The sequence below is a fragment of the Moschus berezovskii genome, chromosome 24 (genome assembly GCF_049115385.1).
Source record: "Moschus berezovskii isolate FMDL1 chromosome 24, NW_MosBer_1.0, whole genome shotgun sequence".
Taxonomy (NCBI): Eukaryota; Metazoa; Chordata; class Mammalia; order Artiodactyla; family Moschidae; genus Moschus; species Moschus berezovskii.
Genome location: NC_142483.1, coordinates 13,222,635 through 13,243,224, shown reverse-complemented (window position 1 = coordinate 13,243,224; position 20,590 = coordinate 13,222,635). Strand labels below are relative to the sequence as shown.

The following is a 20,590-nucleotide window of genomic DNA, read 5'->3' as shown; positions in this document are numbered from 1 at the left end:
GGCACAGAAAGGGGCTGTGAACCATCTTCCCTTGCGCTGTCCACCCCCCCCATCCCCGGCCCCTAGCCACTCTCAAGCACTATGCGGGATCCTGGGGAAGATGCAGCAGCCACGTGACTAGAAAGGGGATATTTACGGGTTGGTCTTGCTAAGAATGAAGAAAGCGCTCCCTTCCGGGATGGGGGCGATTTTCTCTTTCATGTTCAACTCAGAGATTCTGCGAGGACGGGGGCCAGCAGGAACCTCGGGTTCATCCTCTTCCTCCTCCTCTTCCTCTTCACCTACTTTAAAGGAGATACTTTTTTTTATAGGCATGAAATAAGGATTGCATTTGGGTTTGAACGCTCATTTTCAATTTCACATGAAAATGTGACTTAAACTTTAACAATGTGCATCAGCTTACACAGGGCTTCCCAGGTGGCTCAGATAGTAAAGAATCTGTCTGCAATGCAAGAGACCCATGTTCGATCCCTGGGTTGGGAAGATTCCCCTGGAGGAGGGAATGACAACCCACTCCACTATTCCTTCCTGGAAAATTCCATGGACACAGGATCCTGGTGGGCTACATTAATCAAAACCTTCCAAATATGAACTATCAGTGTGTGGGTTGGGGCTGAGAAGTGTTCTCATCTGGTGAGTGTGTGCCTTTGTGGGAATGAGGCCCCCAGCAGTTTAAGATCTGAGCACCAGGTGAAGGTGCCAGGCCCCAGCACCTGGCTGCTTCCCCAGCAACCGCCACACTCAGCTTCGGCCTGAAAAACTGTGTAGGGTTTCAAGTCACATGCTCAGTCTCCCAGGCTCCCTGACTCCACAGGACCTCCCTCCAGCAGCCCGTCAAGTCCCCAGTCAAGGTGAAAGTGTCAGGTGAGTGTTGACCACTGGCCACCTCCTAGAGAGATACCCAGTGCAGGCTCCGCCTCCACGTTCTCTCCCCACCACCTGCTGTCTGGGTTCCCTAAGCCGCCCGAGAAAAACCAGAGCTAACCAGCCCCCAAGGGGACTGAACTCTTGGCCTCGGCAGCCTCAGCAGCGCTTCGTGTCCCCATCTGGGTTGGCCACAGACCCAGGCGCTGATCAGTGTGAGGGCAAAGCCATCACTCACGAGTGGAGAGCCCGTCTCTGGTGTCCGCCGCATACCTGGCACATCACAGGGTGGGTAGGGATCCTTGTCCTCATCCTCTTCTCTGTAGTCATCGATAGTAACCTGGGAGGACAGAGAGGTCTCGGGAGGGAGGGAGACTCTGACTTAAGCGGACTCGAGAGGGGCAGTTAAAGACCTAACCCTGCCATTCAGCACAGGGTAGGGGTGTGATCTCCAAAGTGGGTGCTGTATGAGTGTGTCAGGAGAGCAGGTACCCCCAGATGATGCCCCTGCTTCAGAGAGAAAGTCTGAGGGCAGATGAGAAGACTGGTGCCCCCGTCCCTAGCCATGGACAGCCCAGCACCGCCCAGCACTGGTGCGCACGCTACAAGGGAGCCACCCTGCAGGTTCCTGCCCCCTTGCCAGGCTGTGAGCCCTGTGTGAGCGCGGCTTTCACTCGTCCTGGTCATCCCTGACCCCTGGTATCTGATACACAGCCACCACTGAGAAAGAATTTACTGACTCAGTGAATAAATCAACAAATTAAGGAAAAATCCCCAGCTGACACAGTGCCTGAGTGTTCACAGTAGGGCCCTGAGTGCCCAGACCCTCTGATCCTGAGACCACCCCCCTGACCAGCCCTGGGGACAGACATCCACTAGCAATCTTTGATTTTAATCCCCACCGAGAAGATATGGACACCGGTCAGGTGTGACCACACCATTCCAATCAAGAAAAGGTAAGGCGTCAGACCAGTTAAATATGTATCACACCAGCTCTCTGTTTGAAATACTGTTAACAACCAGTTGAGTGCCCCACTTCATGCAGACCCTCCTGGAAAGCCAGCGTCTGTGATGGGGTGCCAGCTTTCACTCTAAAATAGCACACACAACACTGTCTGGTATAAAAGTGGTACATTCATGGGGACAGCAACAGAAATATTTGGAAACAAAGCGGAAAATGTAACATATACCTTGTTGTCACTGTTGGCTATCTGATTGACTTCTGGTTTGTTGTTCTTTTTATTTTCCAGACTTTCTTTTCTACAGAGAAGAGAACAGAAGGAACCAAGTAACCATCCTGTTTTGTATAAAAAAAGCTAATCAGGATTTTGAATCAACAGTGGCTCATTTAATTGGGAACAACCCTAACAGCAAGAATATAACACAACCCACACTCGGTTCATCTCAGTGCACTGGATTCATAACACAGATCATGTTATTAAAATTCTCATTCAAGGGCTAATCAGCATTGGCTGCATCATTTATTTTATGATGCCAGAATTAACTGCAGAGATTCATTAAGCACGGGGACGTGACTCCTACTTTCAGCTCCAAGAGAATGAGAGCCGAGAGCCTGGGATCTGCCCAAGAGTCCATCATTTTTGGTCAGCCCCATAGGCCAGCCACCATCCCCACAAAGCAACAGCATGGGAGCCCCAATAGGTCACACCTATGACTGGCGCCCTGGGTCAAACCCTTCATTCAGCAAACCTCCCCAGGGGAAAGGCAGTTACCTGGCAATCTTTTTCCTTTCCTTTTCTTCAGCTTCCTCCTTCTGAGCAGTATTCAAACTTTCAGCATCAGCCAAATTGTCTACAGCGATGGCCAAGAAGACATTCAGTAGAATATCTAATTTGAGAATGTTAAGGATGAAACATGGTTCTAAATGCAGCTTATACAGGGTCAACAACGGCAGCGTCACACCCCTGTGCTCGAGAGGCTGGTGACAGGTTGACTGTCCCTTAGTGCTATAATCCCTTGGTAAAGCCAGGAGATTGGAGCCCCATGTTTCAAAAAGAACCAGAACCTGTAGAAGATAAGCTAGCCAGAAGCAAAATTAAGATTCACTAAAACCCATGAAAACCTACAAATGCCCATATTTCCCTTCGTGTGTGTGTTACGTGCATGTCTATATGTCTAGGTTAACTATGGGTATGAAACACACTGCACAAAAGAATCTGTACCGTAAAGGTAATGTTTTTACGCATGCTCAATTTCACTTTATGCACTGTGTTTTCTTTCTTTTCAAACATGCACACCCACAACCTATCTGTCTGGGGTGCGCTCTCTAGAATAAGACCCCAAGAAAGGCTACACCTTATTCAAAAGATGACTGCACAAGGCAGTCTGGGCCTTTCTCATTTTAAATGACCTTTCTCAAGTCTGCAAATACCTCATTCATTCACTCCACCCTGACTGACTAGAGCACATCTAACTGATCGCCAGATGTGCTGGCCTGTCCTTCTGCACTGTCACACAGTGACTATATCTTTGACTCTTGTGGTTGATTTTTATTCTTTTTCAAATAGTAGAAAGGTAACTGGACAAGTTACTGGCTTTTCGGCTTTTACTATAATGCTGTTTCTGTAGATTCCTTGAATGACTGAAAAAAAAAAACCCCATACTCTGAAGATGGCTGTTTCTTACTTGCCAGCAGTTAAGTACATTTTGGAGAAGCATAGGGATCAGAGGGCAACAAACAGGTCAACGTGACTCCCGTCTCTCACTGATGCTTCCCTCTGGCTGACGCAAGGCCATCTGCATGCAAGACAACGCGAGGCCAGGGGCCCGAGACGGGAGAGGCACGCCACGGTCCCACACGCCCAGCGCAATCTGAACCCTCATGTGGGTTGCTGAACATGTCAACAAATACAGCCTAACAAGGCACTGATAATGAGCGAGCTTCAGGGGATGTCACACTTGACTAACCTATTCAAGTCTTTAAAAAGAGGGGAGAAATGTGAGTAGATTCTATTAAGACTGTCAAAACACCTCTGATACACTAGGATTACTTTTTAAACAGAGCTGCAAAGAGCCCGGGGAAGCAGTTTGCTCTGGGCTGGCTGATGATTTGGCAATATGAGCTCTCCTCTGATGATCGTGGGGTAATTGTGGCTCAGAAAATGATCAGTGCTGGGAATAACTGCACTGCGAATTCCTACTAATGACGGCAGTGAAGAAATACTGTGTCTCTAGTCTTACGATGACACCAGACTCTTTCTGTAATAGAAAATAAACCCAGAGTAACAAACCACGGGAAAGTCTTACAAGATTGTAACAGATGGTTTCCAAGAGCGAATACCCAATAGATGTATTACCCACCAGACCCTTCTAAACACTGGTGTGCCTTGGAATTCATCTGACAAGACCTGCCAGGCAACTCTGACAGGCTGGTTTGAGTTCTGGGTGCTGGGGGCATGAGAGGAAACAGACAGACTGGAGGCCTGGCTTCCAAGTAGCATCTATTCTAGCTGGGGGAGACAGACCATAAACCATTTAAGGACTGCAGAGAGTGATACACCCACTATAAAGAAACTATAACATCTAACTGGAGGGAAAGTGGCTAGAGAATACTTCTCTGCAGATTGGAACCAGTATATGGCTGTGACCTAGACAATTAATCACGAGAACAGAAAAAGAAAATACTGATTATTCATTTAACAAACACTAACCAAGAGCCAACTGTGCATGATGCTGTGGTGTAAGCCACAAAGACGTGAATACAAAAAGAGACTGCAGACTCAGGAAGCTTATCACCTATTACTAGTTGGCAAGACGGAGAACTGCACCCCAAACTCCAGCAGGAGCTGCAAGTGATGAGAGGAGTGTGGAGAGAAACTGGCGGGAGAGCTCCCCTTGGGGCGGGGGTGGGCAGTGCAGCTCCCTGCAGCAGGATTTGTGTGTGCTGGGAGAGGGGCTTCCACAGAATACTCCGAAGTACAAAGCATTGTTCTCATAGGCTTGCACTTGGGTTTCCACCCTGAAGAAGGTTCACTAACAAGCCAGAGAAAATGAAGGGGAAAACAGCCCAACAGACTTGTTAGAAGAAGATTCTAGATTAGGATTCTTTAAAATACAAACATGAAGACCAAGGGGCAGTATTCATACTTCGGTCCAAATTGTTCTTTCACTAAGCATTAATCAAGGAACTCCACATGCCAGGTCTTGTGCCAGGGCAGGGAGGGCACAGAGAGAAAGCAGACACAACCCAAGGTTACAGGGTCAAGAAGGGGTTGAGCGACGTAAAGGGAGGAAATTTTCAGAAACCTAGGGTTAGAGTGACTCTGGCTGGGAAAAGGAAGAAAGCAAGTCAGAGAAAGCATGACAGAGCAGTTGGACAAGGGACACGTGATTCCCCAAAGACGTACAGATCAGCAGAGCAAAATGAGGGTCAGGGAGCTCAGGTCAATCTACTGAAGATAAGTCCCCATCCATTCTGAAGGGTCTTAGGAAGTCAGAGATGTACCCCTAACCTTTTAATGGGGCTTGGAGTGGGCCACCCCAAAACAAGCCAAGGTGGCATGTTGATGACTTTGAATTACAGTTATTTGAGAAACAGCTGGTACAAGAAGAACATCTGACCCACATCTGTTCCCCTGAAAGCAGGAAACAAGCTCCCTGGGAGGGCATCCTCCCTAAGCCGAGAGGACAGTGCTGGCAGTCGGGGATCTGAGGTTGAGAAGGCTTTACAAACAAAGCTTGTAACTTCTCTGTTACTTTGCTATCCCAAGCAAACACTTCTTTGTTTTGTCAAATCTTCAGAAATAATTGATATTTTCTCTGGAAATATATATGAAATATATATGAACAGCCTGCTTTGGTTATTTCTTAAGTCCTACACCTGTGGGGTCTTCATATGTATGAAATTAAATGTGTTTTCCTATTAATCTGTCTTACATCAATTTGATCAATAGCCGGTCAAAAGAACTTGGGAGATAGAGAACACTTTTCCTCCCCACACTCTCAAGGGTGACTGCACACACAGCACATGCTTTGTCCTAAGCCATCCCTTGGGATGTGATGCCACGCTGAATGGGTGACTGCTGGCGCAGCCCACGTGCCACCTCAGGTTGCCTCCGTGGCTGCTCTCACTCCTCAAGGCCTGGTGGAGACTCTGCCGCTCCTCTGCTGTCCCAGCAACAGTGGAGGACACGTGGGAGTGAAGTGAGGATGCTCACTTTCCCATCACCCTGGCCACCACTGCCTCCACCCCAGGGAAACTTGGAGAGGAGGACAGCATACAGTGACGACAAGGTGACCCCGGTCATCCAGAAGGATACAGTTACCGCAGATGAAGAGGATGATGAAGTAGATGCAGACAATCATTCCAGAAGATGATGGGCCCCCATACGCCATGATACCGTCATACATCACAGCATTCCAGTCTTCGCCTGTCAGGATCTAAGAAAACAAAACTGGGCTCAGCGGGCAGGTGGACTCACAGTTCCCATGATTCTCCCAGGCTCCTGGGGCTGCCTGGGTCTGGTGTAAGCTGCCTTGCATGGATCAGTTTGCACAGGACAAAGGCATCTGTCAACCCATAGTCTTCAAAACATTACACTTAATCACACAAATACATGAGTTAATTATCCTGGTGAAAATAAGATAACATTCCACATAAGACGTGTGTACTCTCTGACTGCACCCCAGCCCATTCAGCCCCTGCTGGTGTGTCTCTCCAGGACCTCTGTTTGACTGTGAATTTAAACACATATATACACTCCTGGAGAAAACAGGCAGTTGGTGTCTTATTTATTTATTAGAAATAGAGGGTATCATACTATTTGAATTATCTGCAATTTGCTTTTTATTCTCCCACTGGATGCATTCTGGAGACCCTCTGTGTCACAGGGTCACGTCATTCTTTTTAACAGCTGCCTAGCATTCCTCATGCTTAATCAACTATGGAAATGGAAAATCGTATCTATGATGTGAATCAATACCAAACAGAAATTTGCCAAATGATTGGAAAAGGTAAAGCAATTCATCGAGAAGGAACTATAAATGGCTCCTGGTCACATGAAAAGATATTCAACCTCATTCCTGACAAGAGTAGTATCAATTAAAACTGCAATGAGAGAGCACTTTCATCTACCAGACAGGTGGTAATCAAAATGTTTGTGTACTCACTATGCTGAAAGAGAGTGAGGTGACAGAATCCACCCCCATCACTGGGAGATCAACTACCACAGCCTTAAAGGGAAGACTTAAGCAAGAGTGTCAAATGGACACACCCCCTTTAAGCCAGCAATTCCATTTGAGGGGATTTATCCTACAGATCTAATATCACACACGAGCCCCAGGATGTGCAGTCAAGGCCACCCACTCAGCCAAGACACAGAGGAATATTCATTCACCAGCAAGTGACCAGTTCCACGAATTGTGGCACACCCACACCACACAATGGACAGACACAGGGGGCCCAACCCAGTGCTCCGTGACAACGTAGAGGGGTAGGATGAGGAGGGAGAGGGAGGGGACATGTGTCTACCTGTGGCTGACTCATGCTGATGCACGGCAGAAACCATATAGTAAGACTGGAAAGCAATCATCCTCCAATAAAAAACAAATGGAGGCAGCATTAAAAAGGAAGAGGCACCTGTTTATGGGCCAATAAGAAAGGTTCTTAAGGACACTTTAGGTGTTAAAAAAGAAAGATTAAAAAAGGCATGTACAATGAGCTACCATCTGTGTAAATTCATCTGATCGTAGGTAGACAGGTAAATTTATTTACGTCTGAGCAAACACACTGGGAGAATACAGAAAAATCTGCTCCATGGTGGTTGCCTCCCACAAGGGGAAATTGGTGGCTGGGTTGGAGACAGACTTGCTACTTTATATGCTTTCCTAACATTTAAATTCTGTGCCATACACATGTACTTCAAAAATCACCACCACCATGCAGGTTTCTCTGAAAGTATCAAAAAAACAAAACAAAACGAATCGGCGTGGCCAAAAATTAATTCAAAAAGCTGAGTTAGGGGACTTCCCTGGTAGTCCTGTGGTGAATAATCCTCCTGCCAATGCAGGGGACACAGGTTCCATCCCTGGTCTGGGAAGATTCCACATGCAATGCAGCAACTAACCCCATGCACCACAACTTCTGAGCCCATGTGCTGCAACCATGGAAGCCCGAAAGCCTAGAGCCCGTGTTCTGCAGAGAGAGAGGACACTACAGTGAGAAGCCCGAGCACTGCGATGAAGATCAGCCCCTGCTTGCTGCAACTAGGGAAAATGCAAGCACGGCAGCAAAGACCCAGCACAGCCAAAAACAAACAAAACTGAGTTATATTATACTGTACTGCTATAGGCCAGGCCCGTAGCAGTGACAGCCATTCCATTCACTTCAAAATGTCCAAGTAGGAAAGAACCTCAGAAAACAGTGACTTTACAAAGTCACAGCGCTTAGCAATGGAAGAGCCCCCGTGGGAGGTCAGGCCTCCCGCCAGGCCACCCTGCCCTGCCTGCAGGACTCGCTGGCATTACTTGTGAAGAGCAACAAGGGCAGATGGGTTTTTAAAATTGACCTGCCAGGCTCTGTCCAAGGAAGGCCACAACACACAAGGAGGGGGCTTGGAACCCCTCATGTGAGAGCCAGGTGGGGTGGAAAGGCTGGGCGTCTGAGGGCAGGGGCACCTGTGAAGCCCTAACCCCGTGGCTCCCTTCTCCACCTGATGCCCGCCAGGGCCCCCACCAGCACAGACATCCTCAGAGTCTGTGTGTCCCCATTCCATCACACAAGGGAGGACAACAAAGGGACAGAAGTTGTCGCAACTGTTTAGTCACCCTGATTCCTGAGTATACACCACAGCATCAGGGCTTTAGAAGTCACATCTATGCATAAATCCATTACAACCAAGATTATAAAATCTGCCTGCCATCAAGAATGAGCACAGTACAAGAAGAGGATTTTAGACCCTATGAAACCCCAGAAACCTCATACAGTCAAACACAAATGTGGGGTTTATTATTTCATAAGACACCCAGTGGTCTCACAAAAACACGAGATCACAGCACATCCCTCTGGACTTTGCTGCAAAATAAACGACTTAAATGGCACGAAATTAATCAGAGTGTTATTAGAACAGAGGTTGCTGATACAGTGACGATGGAATCATTTCGCCTTGCTGAGTCGTAGACAGACAAGAAGGTGTCTCCTAAGGCGCCACCCAGGGGTGGGAGGGCGGGCACTCACCTGGAACACTGTGAGAAGGGCTTGCGGGAAATTATCGAAGGTGCTCCGCTTGGTTTGCGTTTCGTCAAAATTAAACTTGCCGCCGAACAGCTGCATCCCCAGCAAGGAGAAGATGATGATGAAGAGAAAAAGCAGCAGCAGCAGTGAAGCGATGGACTTCATGGAGTTTAACAAGGATGCCACCAAGTTGCTCAGGGAGGTCCAGTGCCTGCAAGTCAAGACGAGGGGGTGAGCCTAGGGCGCTGCCTGGGGTGGAGCAGATAGTCCCCCCAAGTGGGGTCGGGGCTGACCACCACCCACGGTCAGGAAACCCCTGCAGTGAGCACACGCATCCTCACCTGGTCACTTTGAAAATTCTCAAGAGCCGCACACAGCGGAACACAGAGATGCCCAGGGGAGACATGATTTCCAGTTCCACCAGGATCGTCTCGGTAATTCCGCCGCACACCACGAAGCAATCAAACCGATTGAAAAGAGACACAAAGTATGCCTGGAGACCCAAGCTGTACATTTTGACCAGCATCTCACAGGTGAACAGAGCCAAGAGGACTTTGTTAGCGATATCTGGAAACACAAGGAGCACGTGTCCGTGGGATCTCACCATGGGAGCATCTCTGAGCCCTGTCACCCCACCTCCCCTCCCACCAGCTGCTGCCAGAAGGGCCCTAAGCTCTCAGCCCATGGGCCACGGTTTTGCTCTTGCCCTCTTTACAGAAATGTGGCAGGAACACCCGTGGTCCGCGTGTCTTCCAGGCTCCAGTCCTGCTTCTGCTACCACCCAGACGTGTGTCCCCTAGAGAAGTTCCTTGGTTTCTCTGGGGTTCACTTTCACTGTCTGTACAATGGGGAGGGGCGGCTCACCACATAATCTCTGTGGCTTTCGAGGCCTGAAAGCCTACAAGTCTGCATTTAGACCATCGTATTAGTTTTGTTTGTTTCAGTCACACAAGAAATCTATCTGGTCTTGCTTACAGCCCCCAGATCTAAGAAGCAGTTGCCTGTCAAGGTCACTTCAGAAAATGCCACCCAGCAGGCTGGAGAGTTGAGTAGAAACAGATTTGACTTGACGTCAGGCAGGACTTCATAATGGCTCAAAACTGTCCAACTCAGAATGGGGTGAGCTCCCACACCACCCTGCTGGGGCATTCGAGGTGGGCAGGCAGCCACCACTTGCCAAGGAAACTACAGCTTCCAGTGGGCACAGGGAGGAGGGATATGAGGTCCCTTGCAGCTGCCGGATCCCTTGACCCCACAGAGGGTCCAGACAATGAGCTGCTCTGCAGTCATCAGCTCCACGGTGCATCACACACCACACAACCCGGCCTGCACACTCTCGCCAGGTGCACCTGTGCTTGGTTCTGCCACCCTCCAAGTTCCACTGCTCACTGGAGACGGCCCTGGACAATCACACGTCCATCTGGAAAGACCAGACTGCAGCTGGGCAGCCTCGGGGATCCCCTGTTTGGAGCAAAAAGGGAATGGCTTCTGCTTATACCTTGAATCTGTGTCAACCAGTCAGGCTGGTTGTAGTGCTCGGAGGAAATGGTTAAGGTGTTGAGAAACACCAGGACAATGACCAGCCAGTAAAACGTGACGGACTTCACGGCAGCCCTACACCGTCTGCGACTGAAGCGGTTCCAGCGGCGCCAGCGGCGGCTGTAAGAGAAGCAAACATTACCGCCTGGATGACAGACAGACGCAGCACCTGATCAATATCGCTAAGGGATGACTGCACTCGGGAGGTCCCCACCAGGGTCAGGGTGCAAGGCGGAAAGATGAGAACAAATGACACAGAAATGACCAGACCTCATAAGACAAATAACGTTGGTTTCAAAATATGACTTTTTAAAAGCACAGTATTGACTTGATCGTGCTATCAGTTTCCTTCCTATGGCTTCAGATAACCCCATAATTTGTCATATGCAGTCCTTGAGCCGGTCAGGAAATCTAGATGTTCAGAGTCACCAGCTTGTACACATCCACAGTTCACGTGCCCACCACGAGGCTCTCGGGTCTGATTGAGCTGTCAGTGCAGAGAGACGCCACTTATCATCCACATCTCTTGCAGTACCTCGATCACCATGTGGAATTTATCAGGCAGCCAAGGGCTCCAAAACCTGAGTTTTTCTTTTAGGGAACCCTTCAGTCCTTTCGTAAATCTGGAAGGTAGCTCTGGAGCCAGAGAGAATCATCAGTGCTGAGTAGGACATGAGTCTTACTCCTGAGTCATCAGGTGCCTTTTCTAACTAGCAATGCTCAAAATATACCTTTAGGAGGAGAGCTAATATTGAATCATGTTTCCATACAAATAAAATGAACTGAGCCAAACAGAGAAGCAGCATGTTCTCTACCAACTCCCAGTTGCAGTATGTAATTAGAGTATTCTCTGCCTCAGCCTGTCTCCCTATGGGAAACATTCCCTGCCACAGGATGGTTTGGTGAAGGGGGTCTCAGAGAAGGGCCAGCCGAGTAGCAGTGTCAGCCTGATCCCGGCTGTGCTCACAGACTGGGGTGGTGGGCGCTTCCTCTAGCACTTGAGTCAGGAGAATCTCCAGGCTGTGTCAAGGCTGCAGCCCTGGCTGACTCAGCTGCACTGCTCTGCTAAGAACACTGTAACCCAGGGACCAATGAAAGACTTGTGCCAGCTCTCTGGCAAGACCTGGAATAAGCAAGGTGCATTGTGTTCCTGCTCTTGCTATGTGGGTTTCTGATGGTAGTAGCAGCTGGAAACGTGATAACCAGAGTAGAAAAATTTCACTGAGGACACTCAAAACTGTTCCCACAAGACTGGGTTTCTCCCATGATGCAAAATGCAATACACACAAGCAAGGTGGCCTGAACGACACCCAGCCCTGGTGGGTCTATTCATGCTGCAGGGACAAGTGACAGATGTCTCCCAAGTCCAGGGGAGGCACGGTCTGTGACCCCATCCTGTAACAGTATGAGGGCTGTGGCAGGTGACTACCCACGCCGAGTGCTACGCCCAGGGTACTGGGCGCAGGAGGAAGGAGAAGGGAGCCACAAGAGAGCTGAAGGGTCAGGGAAGGCTTCCTCAGAAAGCTGAGGTTGGGCTGGCTCGCTCTCTACAGCTGAATGAGGATTAGCCAAGGGTGGACAGGGAGAGGGCGGGGCACTCTGCTTAGCTCCTGCCAAAGAGACTTGGGTGGGAAGAACTGGAGTGTGTGGTCCATTTGACAGCTGGAGAGCAGTCCAGAATAACAAAGTGTGAAGTCTGGGAGGAGTGTCTAAATACCCCAGAGGTCAGAGGGTGATCTGGGGGCCAAATTATGAAGAAATTTAAATGCCCTCTGGCAACAGGAAATTCATGAAAGTGCTTTTCATTATGAAAACGCTGTTAATTTTTTTTTTTTTTTGGCCTCGCCACACGTGCTGTGGGGTCTTGATTCCCCAACCAGCAATCAAAATCCATACCTCCCTCATTGGGATTACACAGTCTGAACTACTAGACTACCCGGAAAAGTCCCCTTAATTTTTTAAAGACGGGTTTATTAAGATATAACTTACATATGGCAAAACTGACTTCTTTTTAGTTCTAGAGTTTGTAATCGCAACCACAATCAAAATGTAGACTATTTCTATCACTCAAAAAAATCCCTTCATTGCACTTTACAGTTAATCCACTGCTCACCCTAGCCTCTGAAAACTACTCATTTGTTCTCTTTCTCTATTATTTTGCTTCATCCAGAATCCCATCGACAGAATCACAGCTTTTTGAGACTGGCCTCCTTCATTGAGAAAAAGTTCATTCGTGATCCATTTGTGTCATTGATCTCTCAGTAGTTTTCTCCCTTCTTCTTGCTGAGTTTCAGTCCATCATATGGATGAACTATAATTTGTCTGCCTTACCATCTGATGGGCATCTGAGTTATTTACAGCTTTCAGCAATTATAAATAAACATATAAATGTTGTATTTATCAATTATACATATATAATGTTTATGAATAAACTTTCTTGCAAATTGTTTTTGTAGGCATCTATCTTCATTTTTCCTATATAAATACCTTAGAGGTGAACTGCTGGGTCATATGGTAAATATGCTGGACTTTGTAAGACACTGACAACTTGCCTTTATTATAATGGCTGTGTCACCTGACCTGTAGCAGTGTATTAGAATTTCCATTGATTTGCATCCTTGTCAAAAAGCCAACTTTCAAAATTTGATTCATTCTATAGGTGCGTCATGGTATCTCAACTGTGATTTTAATTTGTATTTCCTAATGACCAGTGGTCATTTCATGTGCTTATTTGCCATCTACATGGACTATAGTCTGCCAGGCTCCTCTGTCCATGGAATTCTCCAGGCAAGAATCCTGGAGTGAGTGGATTGCCATTCCCTTCTCCAGGGAATCTTCCTGACCTGGGGATCGAACCCAGGTTGCCTGAATTGCAGGCAAACTCTTTACCATCTGAGCCACCAGGGAAGCCCCCTCTATGACTACTAAAAATCTACTGTCCATTTTTATTGGGTTATTATTACTGATCCTATTCTTATGTATACTGGATACTAGTCCTTTCTCAATTCTGTTCTGCAAATATTTTTTCCTCCAGTCTGCAAATGATCTTTTTCTTTCAAGAAGTAGTAGTTTTAATTTTTATGAAGTCAATTCATCAGTTTTTCCTGTTATAACCAGTGCTTTGGGTGGTGTACCCAAGAAACTTTTGTCTAACCCAAGGTCACTAAAATTTTCTGTTTTCTTCTAGGATTTTTACAGTTTTACAAAAAGAATTCCATGGACATAGGAGCTTGGTGGGCTACAGTCCATGGGGTGGCAGATTGTTGGACAAGACTGAGCAACCAACACTTCACCTTCAGTTCTATTCCACTTAAAGTGAATTTTTGTACACAGTGGTAAAACACTGTTTCTAACTGAAAATAATACTTATATGGGAAAGAACAAGTCACTGGTAAACAGTTCAATGAGTTTTTACCAACTGATTACAAAACCTGCACTCAGAGCAAGTAAAACCATTACGAGCAACTCAGAAGACCTCTTGAACTTCCTTCCATGGAAAAAGCTTACAGCAGAAAAGTGACAGGAAGTATCTCTCTTAGAGAAATGACTCTGGGAGAGTATACAAAAAGGGTTGATTAGTAGGCAAAACATTATTCATGGTTGCATCTTACTGATCTGGTTTTTTTTGGTGGGGGGGATGGTTCTTTGGCACCCACTACAGTTCTACAAGGCAGGTACTTACTGTTTACTGGGCAGGTTGATCTTCCACATGAATGTTAGAGCCCACAGTATAAAAAAATCAGGTCTAGAGCAATTCTACATAAAGTTCAGAAGTTAGAACATAAAAAGCCCACACAAGTTTAAGAAAAATTATGGAAAGAAGATACTGACCTGAGCTTGGACTTTGAGATGGCTTGACTGAAAGAAAGACAGAAGAATACGATTCCTATTAGGAAGGCTCCAGGATATGTTCCCCTCCATCTTTCAGCAGAGATACCATAAAAGCCATGCACGGAAGCCTGGACCCAGCACCCCCGGCTCCCGAAGCGAGCCAGCTGGGGTGAGCATGGAGCAGGGGGCCAGGCAAGAGAAGACTCTCAGCTGCCTGAGCAGCCCTGGCACAGGTGGAGATGCCAAGGGTTCTTCTCCCCTCACCCCCAAACTGCTCATACTGCAGCCAGTGGGGCTGCTCCTGCCCACAGCTCAGCCACACATCTCCACAACAGCACATGCTGCTGCTACAGTGAGAAGAGCCCTGGGCTTGGAGCTCCAGCTTCGCTCTTCACTCACTACGAGAGCTTGGGCAAGCAAGCACACCTTTCTGAGCCTCAGTGTGCTCATCTGTAAAATGGCAAGACAAACCCATTCCCTACCTACTTCATGCTATTGTAGGAGGGCGCAGCAAGGAGGAGGAGGAAAATTTACTTCATAAACTGCTGAGTTTCCTGCTCCTAACATCATTTTTATGAATCTCCGCCGAGGAGATCAGATTCTCTTAAAAATGACACCTGTACTCGACAGGCATTAAGACAGAAAGGACACCAGCAGAAAGCAAACAAAAGAGAATTGCATGGGGCTCCCCCAAAGCAGGCGGTGCTCAGTGCACGGCACGCGGCTGGAGTGCCTGCTCCTGCAGCCCCAGCGCATCCAGAAAAAAGCCAATGGGTGCTCATGTGAAGGCATCCTCCAGGGTTAGGAGAGGGGGGTGCAGGGCTCCAGACAAAGTGTATGAGCTGAGAAGGGCAGGGTTTTGTTATCCAGCCACTACGCACAAGGTTGGGAGAGCCCGTAAGTGAAGGAAACTTAAACAGGGAGCACATTCTATGAGCAATTCTGCCATACAAGCCCTTCAGAGCACTGAGGCCAGCGCCAGGCTCAGAGAAGCCTTTACCCCCAGCGCCGACACCCAGAGGGCCCGGCCTCGGCGGTGCCTCTTCTTCTCCACCAGCACCTGGTAGACACAGGGGGGTTGCCGGGTTACCGGGCTCAGCCCGGGCAGGCTCCATCCCAGCGGGACAGACCGCTTTGGAGGACGAGGCAGGTGGCATGCTGGGGGTCTGGGGGGCCAGGGCTAGGAGGAGGACCAAGGGTCCCAAGGTGAGCCCGCCCACCCCTCCTGCATCTGAGGCCATGGCCCCAGGCTCCACTGAAACCTGGGCGACTCACTCATACCTGCTTCTCTAAGCAGCCAGGAGGAGCCAAGAGGACAGCGCCTCAGCCCCACTCACCATAGACTCCCGCAGCAGCCTCGGCTCTCGCCTTCCCCACTCACGTTCTCTGTGTTCACAGACTCCGTCTCACTGGCGGGCATGCTGGCTGCGGGGAGAAGAAACGCTTTAGATGGCGCCACGGCTCCAGGAGTTGGTGATGGACAGCGAAGCCTGGCGTGCTGCCATTCATGGGCTCACAGAGTCGAGCACAACTGAGCAACCGAACTGAACTGACTGACTGGACGCCCTGCCACCCAAGGATGGGGCAAACGCAACCTCTGCCTCCAGGATGAGCCTCTGGGAAGCTGGCAGGAGGGTGAGGAACATGATGAAGGGTCCCCAGGGACCTGACTGGCAAAAGGAAGTGCTGAGAAGCCAGGTGTCTCCACAGAGGAGCCTTCACTTCCATGATCTGCCAAGGAAACCCAGAAAGTATCCCAACAGGAAGAGAAACCCACTATCCAGCTTCCCAAGGAAAGAAGCCTGGGGACCAAAGCAAGTCCTGTCACCGTGCCTGGGGCCAGCTTACTCTTCTGATTTCCAGGTTTGTCCTGAGAGGCCGTCACAATGTCTCAGTTACAGCTACGTCTTTTCTCGTCCCCGCAAGAAGTACTCTAGAACATCTTTGAACAAATCTAAGATTTCATAAACAAATTCTTACTTTAAATATACTGAAGGAGAGGCGATATTATCAAGGGAGGAGCATATGAAGGTACCAAGCAAAGAATCTCTTTAAAAACGGAAATATTCAACTCATCTTCCATTAATCCTATCTGACGTTCTTCTGCCCAGCTTGTGAAGCCAAGATGCTGAAGAACATCAGTTAGATTAATAAAAAAGACACTGTTGACCAAAGATGCCGGCACTAGAGCTCAGAATACGGCCCTCTGGGGGAGGAAGGTTTTCTCCCAACCAGCGACCAGAGGGCAAAGCTGTCTGTGGTCCTCGTGCACCGGTGTCTCCAGGCACTTCTTCCTTCCCCACAGCACGGGATCAAGCAGAAGCAGAGGAAAAGTTGAAATGTACCCACTCAGGTCAGGAGGCCCAGGGACCCACTGCAGAGTCACCACTGGACACATGGGTGTTTTCTTCTCCTCCACTTGATTCAACCCTAGAAATGTCACCAACATATGCTGGGGAGCAGGCGGTGGAGGTGGTGCGGGATGCAAAGAGGGACCCAGCTCCGCACCCGTCCTGGAGGACCAGGCGAGGGGCAGCACCCAGCGGACTTCGGCCCACCGAGACCAGAGCTACCTCAGGGGCCTGGGCAAGTGCCGAAAGGAACGACTAACTCTGCTCTGGGGTTAGGAGCTGTCATCAAAAGTCGAATAATGGGAGAATCACCCCACAAGCGCACATCTATGCTCTGATGCATAACTGTGAACTACGGCGACCTTCTGGTTTTGGAGACCTGATGGCGTCCACAGGAAGGCCTTTCCCCTGCAAGCCCCAACCATATGGCTCCTCCTCTGAAGGATGCCGGAGTTTCAGCTGTAAAACCTGACAGTGGTGCCTGGAGTGCCGTGGGGAGTAGTCGGAGGCCAGCCCAGACTGGCCTCAGGGCAGCGCAAAGGAGCAGGACCAGAGAGCTCTGTCGGTGCAGCTGCACAGCTGTGGACCCTGCTCGGGGGACAGACAGGGCGTGATGACGAGGATAGACGTGGACCTGACTTGATGGGCCCAGAGAACTGAGAAACACCTTTTCTGAGGCACCAAAAAAGACTCCTTCCCTTCTGTGAGCAGCCAGAGGACTGACCCTGCCAGGGTGAGGGGATCTCAATAGCCATCTCCAGGCACACTGAGGCCAAGGCTCCAAACAGGAAGGCAAAATGAGCAGAATTACAGATGATATAATACAACCAGTACTCTCACAGAATAACCCTTCTCTTCCTTAGTCAAGTCAAAAGAAACCAACTACAAATTTGATTCACTTTTTCACAACTCCATGCAAAAACACAGACACAAAACCAAACAAACCATAAACAAAAACAACAATCCAATCACAGAAGAACCTTAAACAAAAAGCCGCCTCAAGAGACAGAAACACACATACACAGGAGGCTGCTCATGCAGCTTGTTTCTCCACGACTGTTCCATGCCTGACTTCAGCAGAAAGACTAAAAAGTGCTAAGAGTCAGCCAAGTTCATTGTCATAGGTTACTCCCACAGGGTCACCCTTTTCTTCAGGAACAGGACAAAGAAAACCATGGTGGGAGACCCTTACAGATATGACCAGGAGTCATCTCTGTGGAATGTTTTCCTTGGTGGTTCCTGCCACCACTAAGGGGAGAGAAGCTGAAAGCAGCAGGGTGGTGGGGACCACTGGGTGGAAGAGGGTTCTCAGGCCTCAGCGGGGTCCTGGCTCTGCCCTGGGCAGTCCCACCTCTTTCCAGGCTTCTCCAGGTCCTGTCTGTAAAGTGGGAACACTATTTCTACGCTCTGGAGGGTCACTTCCCTCTACAACAGTGCAATACTTCATGGTTCTAATATTAATCATGTTGTAAATCCACTATGTCCAAGAAGAGCAGACTTCTTTTCACGGGCAAAACTCTGTGGCTTTTTACTCTCTGGGGCCATGTCCCATGATGACATCAATACAGTTGCTGTGTGTCGCTCTTAAAGCTTGTTTTTCAAATGATCTGATCCAGATATCTCACAGCCTACCCATGGGAAAGGTAGGCGGACATTACTTTGCATTTCTGGTTCCATGTCAACTAGTGAATGAAATGTACCAGCTGCTCCCTGACTGAGGTTGGGGGTGCGGAGATAAGAAGCCAAACTGAACTCCCCAAGCAGAAACCGAGGCTAACTGTGGGGCACGGTGTCAGGACTGCACTGACGGAGAGGATCCTCCTGCTCACCAAGCGGGCTCCCTCCTTCTAGGGTGGGACAGTGGTTGAGCGCAGGCCTCTCAGGTTGGCCAGGCCTAATTTTACCCCCTCATCTGTGACGGAACATCTCCAAGGCTTCATTTTCTCATCTGTTAAAATGGGGCGTACTTTAACTTCACAGGGAGGAGGTACAGAGTGATCCACAGGGTCAGGCTGTCAGTGAGGCTCCTGCATGATGAATTCATCATCTCAGCAAAGCTTTCCTGGAGCTCCCTGGAAGCAAGGTGACTCTCTCTGGATGGTCCAAGTCCAGGGTCACTTCACCCCACCCACTTCTACGGCCACACAGAGGATTCTCGTGTCAACAGCCTTCCACACTTCTGACCAGCCTCGGCCTGCACTCCCAGTTTGTATCACATTTTCTGCCTTAAGCTGAGTTATTTTAACCTAGCCTATTGTATCGAGAGCAACTTTTCTGTCATCACTATTTGACACCTGCAGAGCCACAGAACTCTAATAAATAAATCTGCTCTGCAATCATGCCCCAGGGGGCTCAGGAGGAAGAGAGGAAGGGGCGGGTGGAGGAAGACAGCAGTGACTCCAGCGGAACGTGGTGACCTCATTCAGCCCCGGAAATAGATGTGGATCCAGTCCCTCCACCCGAGCCTCAGAGCCACGCTCTAGCCGGGGTCCTGGCAACCTTCCCATCCGGCCTCTCCCTCAGTGCCACAGGAGTGTTCCCTTTTTCAGAAGCGTACAAGACACCGGGCCCAGTGGGCATAACCAAGGAGCTTTTGTACATTTAAACATTTTACCCTTCACTTGCCATCTCCTGTTTGACCACTTCCAATTTGCCTTGATTCATGGACCTAACATTCCAGGTTCCTATGCAATATTGCTCTTTACAGCATCGGACCTTGCTTCTATCACTGGTCACATCCACAACTGGGTACTGGTTTTGCTTTTGCTCCATCCCTTCATTCCTTCTAGAGTTATTTCTCCACTGATCTCCAGTAGCATACTGGGCACCTACCGACCTGGGGAATTCCTCATTCAGTATCCTATCATTTTGCCTTTTGATACTGTTCATGGGGTTCTCAAGGCAAGTATACTGAAGCGGTTTGCCATTCCCTTCTCCAGTGGACCACATTCGGCTGTGGTCCATGTGATCAGATCGACTAGTTTCCTTATGGCAGAAAGTGAAGAGGAACTCAAAAGCCTCTTGATGAAAGTGAAAGAGGAGAGTGAAAAGGTTGGCTTGAAGCTCAACATTCAAAACACAAAGATCATGGCATCTGGTCCCATCACTTCATGGGAAATAGATGGGGAAACAGTGGAAACAGTGTCAGACTTTATTTTTTGGGGCTCCAAAATCACTGCGGATACTGACTGCAGCCACGAAATTAAAAGACGCTTACTCCTTGGAAGGAAAGTTGTGACCAACCTAGATAGCATATTAAAAAGCAGAGACATTACTTTGCCAACCAAGGTCCGTCTAGTCAAGGCTATGGTTTTTCCCGTGGTCATGTATGGATGTGAGAGTTGGACTGTGAAGAAAGCTGATCGCGGAAGAATTGATGCTTTTGAACTGTGGTGCTGGAGAAGACTCTTGAGAGTCCCTTGGACTGCAAGGAGATCCAACCAGTCCATTCTGAAGGAGATCAATCCTGGGTGTTCACTGGAAGGACTGATGCTAAAGCTGAAGCTCCAATACTTTGGCCACCTCATGCGAAGAGTTGACTCACTGGAAAAGACTCTGATGCTAGGAAGGATTGGGGGAGGGAGGAGAAGGGGACGACAGAGAATGAGATGGCTGGATGGCATCACCGACTCTATGGATATGAGTTTGAGTGAACTCCGGAAGTTGGTGATGGACAGGGAGGCCTGGTGTGCTGTGATTCATGGGGTCGCAAAGAGTCGGACACGACTGAGTGACTGAACTGAACTGAACCCTTCACTTGCACCAGACATTCTTTTTTTTAACATTCCTAAATTGATATGCACTTCACTTCACT

The 20,590-nt window shown here is 48.7% G+C and overlaps 1 protein-coding gene across 4 annotated transcripts in view; it reads right to left on the bottom strand.

Annotated features, from left to right (window-relative positions):
• The window catches only part of CACNA1D (calcium voltage-gated channel subunit alpha1 D), a 342,532-nt gene that overhangs the window by 76,412 nt on the left and 245,530 nt on the right, over nucleotides 1-20,590 (bottom strand). For 2 of the 4 annotated variants that reach the window (XM_088831938.1, XM_088831939.1), the window contains exons 10-20: nucleotides 15,763-15,850; nucleotides 15,426-15,485; nucleotides 14,426-14,452; nucleotides 10,554-10,714; nucleotides 9,397-9,622; nucleotides 9,059-9,266; nucleotides 6,144-6,264; nucleotides 2,598-2,712; nucleotides 2,055-2,124; nucleotides 1,138-1,204; nucleotides 137-284 (exon numbers count right to left, since the gene is read on the bottom strand). In XM_088831938.1, coding sequence (XP_088688064.1) covers nucleotides 137-284; nucleotides 1,138-1,204; nucleotides 2,055-2,124; nucleotides 2,598-2,712; nucleotides 6,144-6,264; nucleotides 9,059-9,266; nucleotides 9,397-9,622; nucleotides 10,554-10,714; nucleotides 14,426-14,452; nucleotides 15,426-15,485; nucleotides 15,763-15,850 — 1,291 coding nt within the window. The remainder of the gene's footprint in view (nucleotides 1-136; nucleotides 285-1,137; nucleotides 1,205-2,054; nucleotides 2,125-2,597; nucleotides 2,713-6,143; nucleotides 6,265-9,058; nucleotides 9,267-9,396; nucleotides 9,623-10,553; nucleotides 10,715-14,425; nucleotides 14,453-15,425; nucleotides 15,486-15,762; nucleotides 15,851-20,590) is intronic. The other 2 variants (XM_055414081.2, XM_055414079.2) reach the window with 1 other exon arrangement.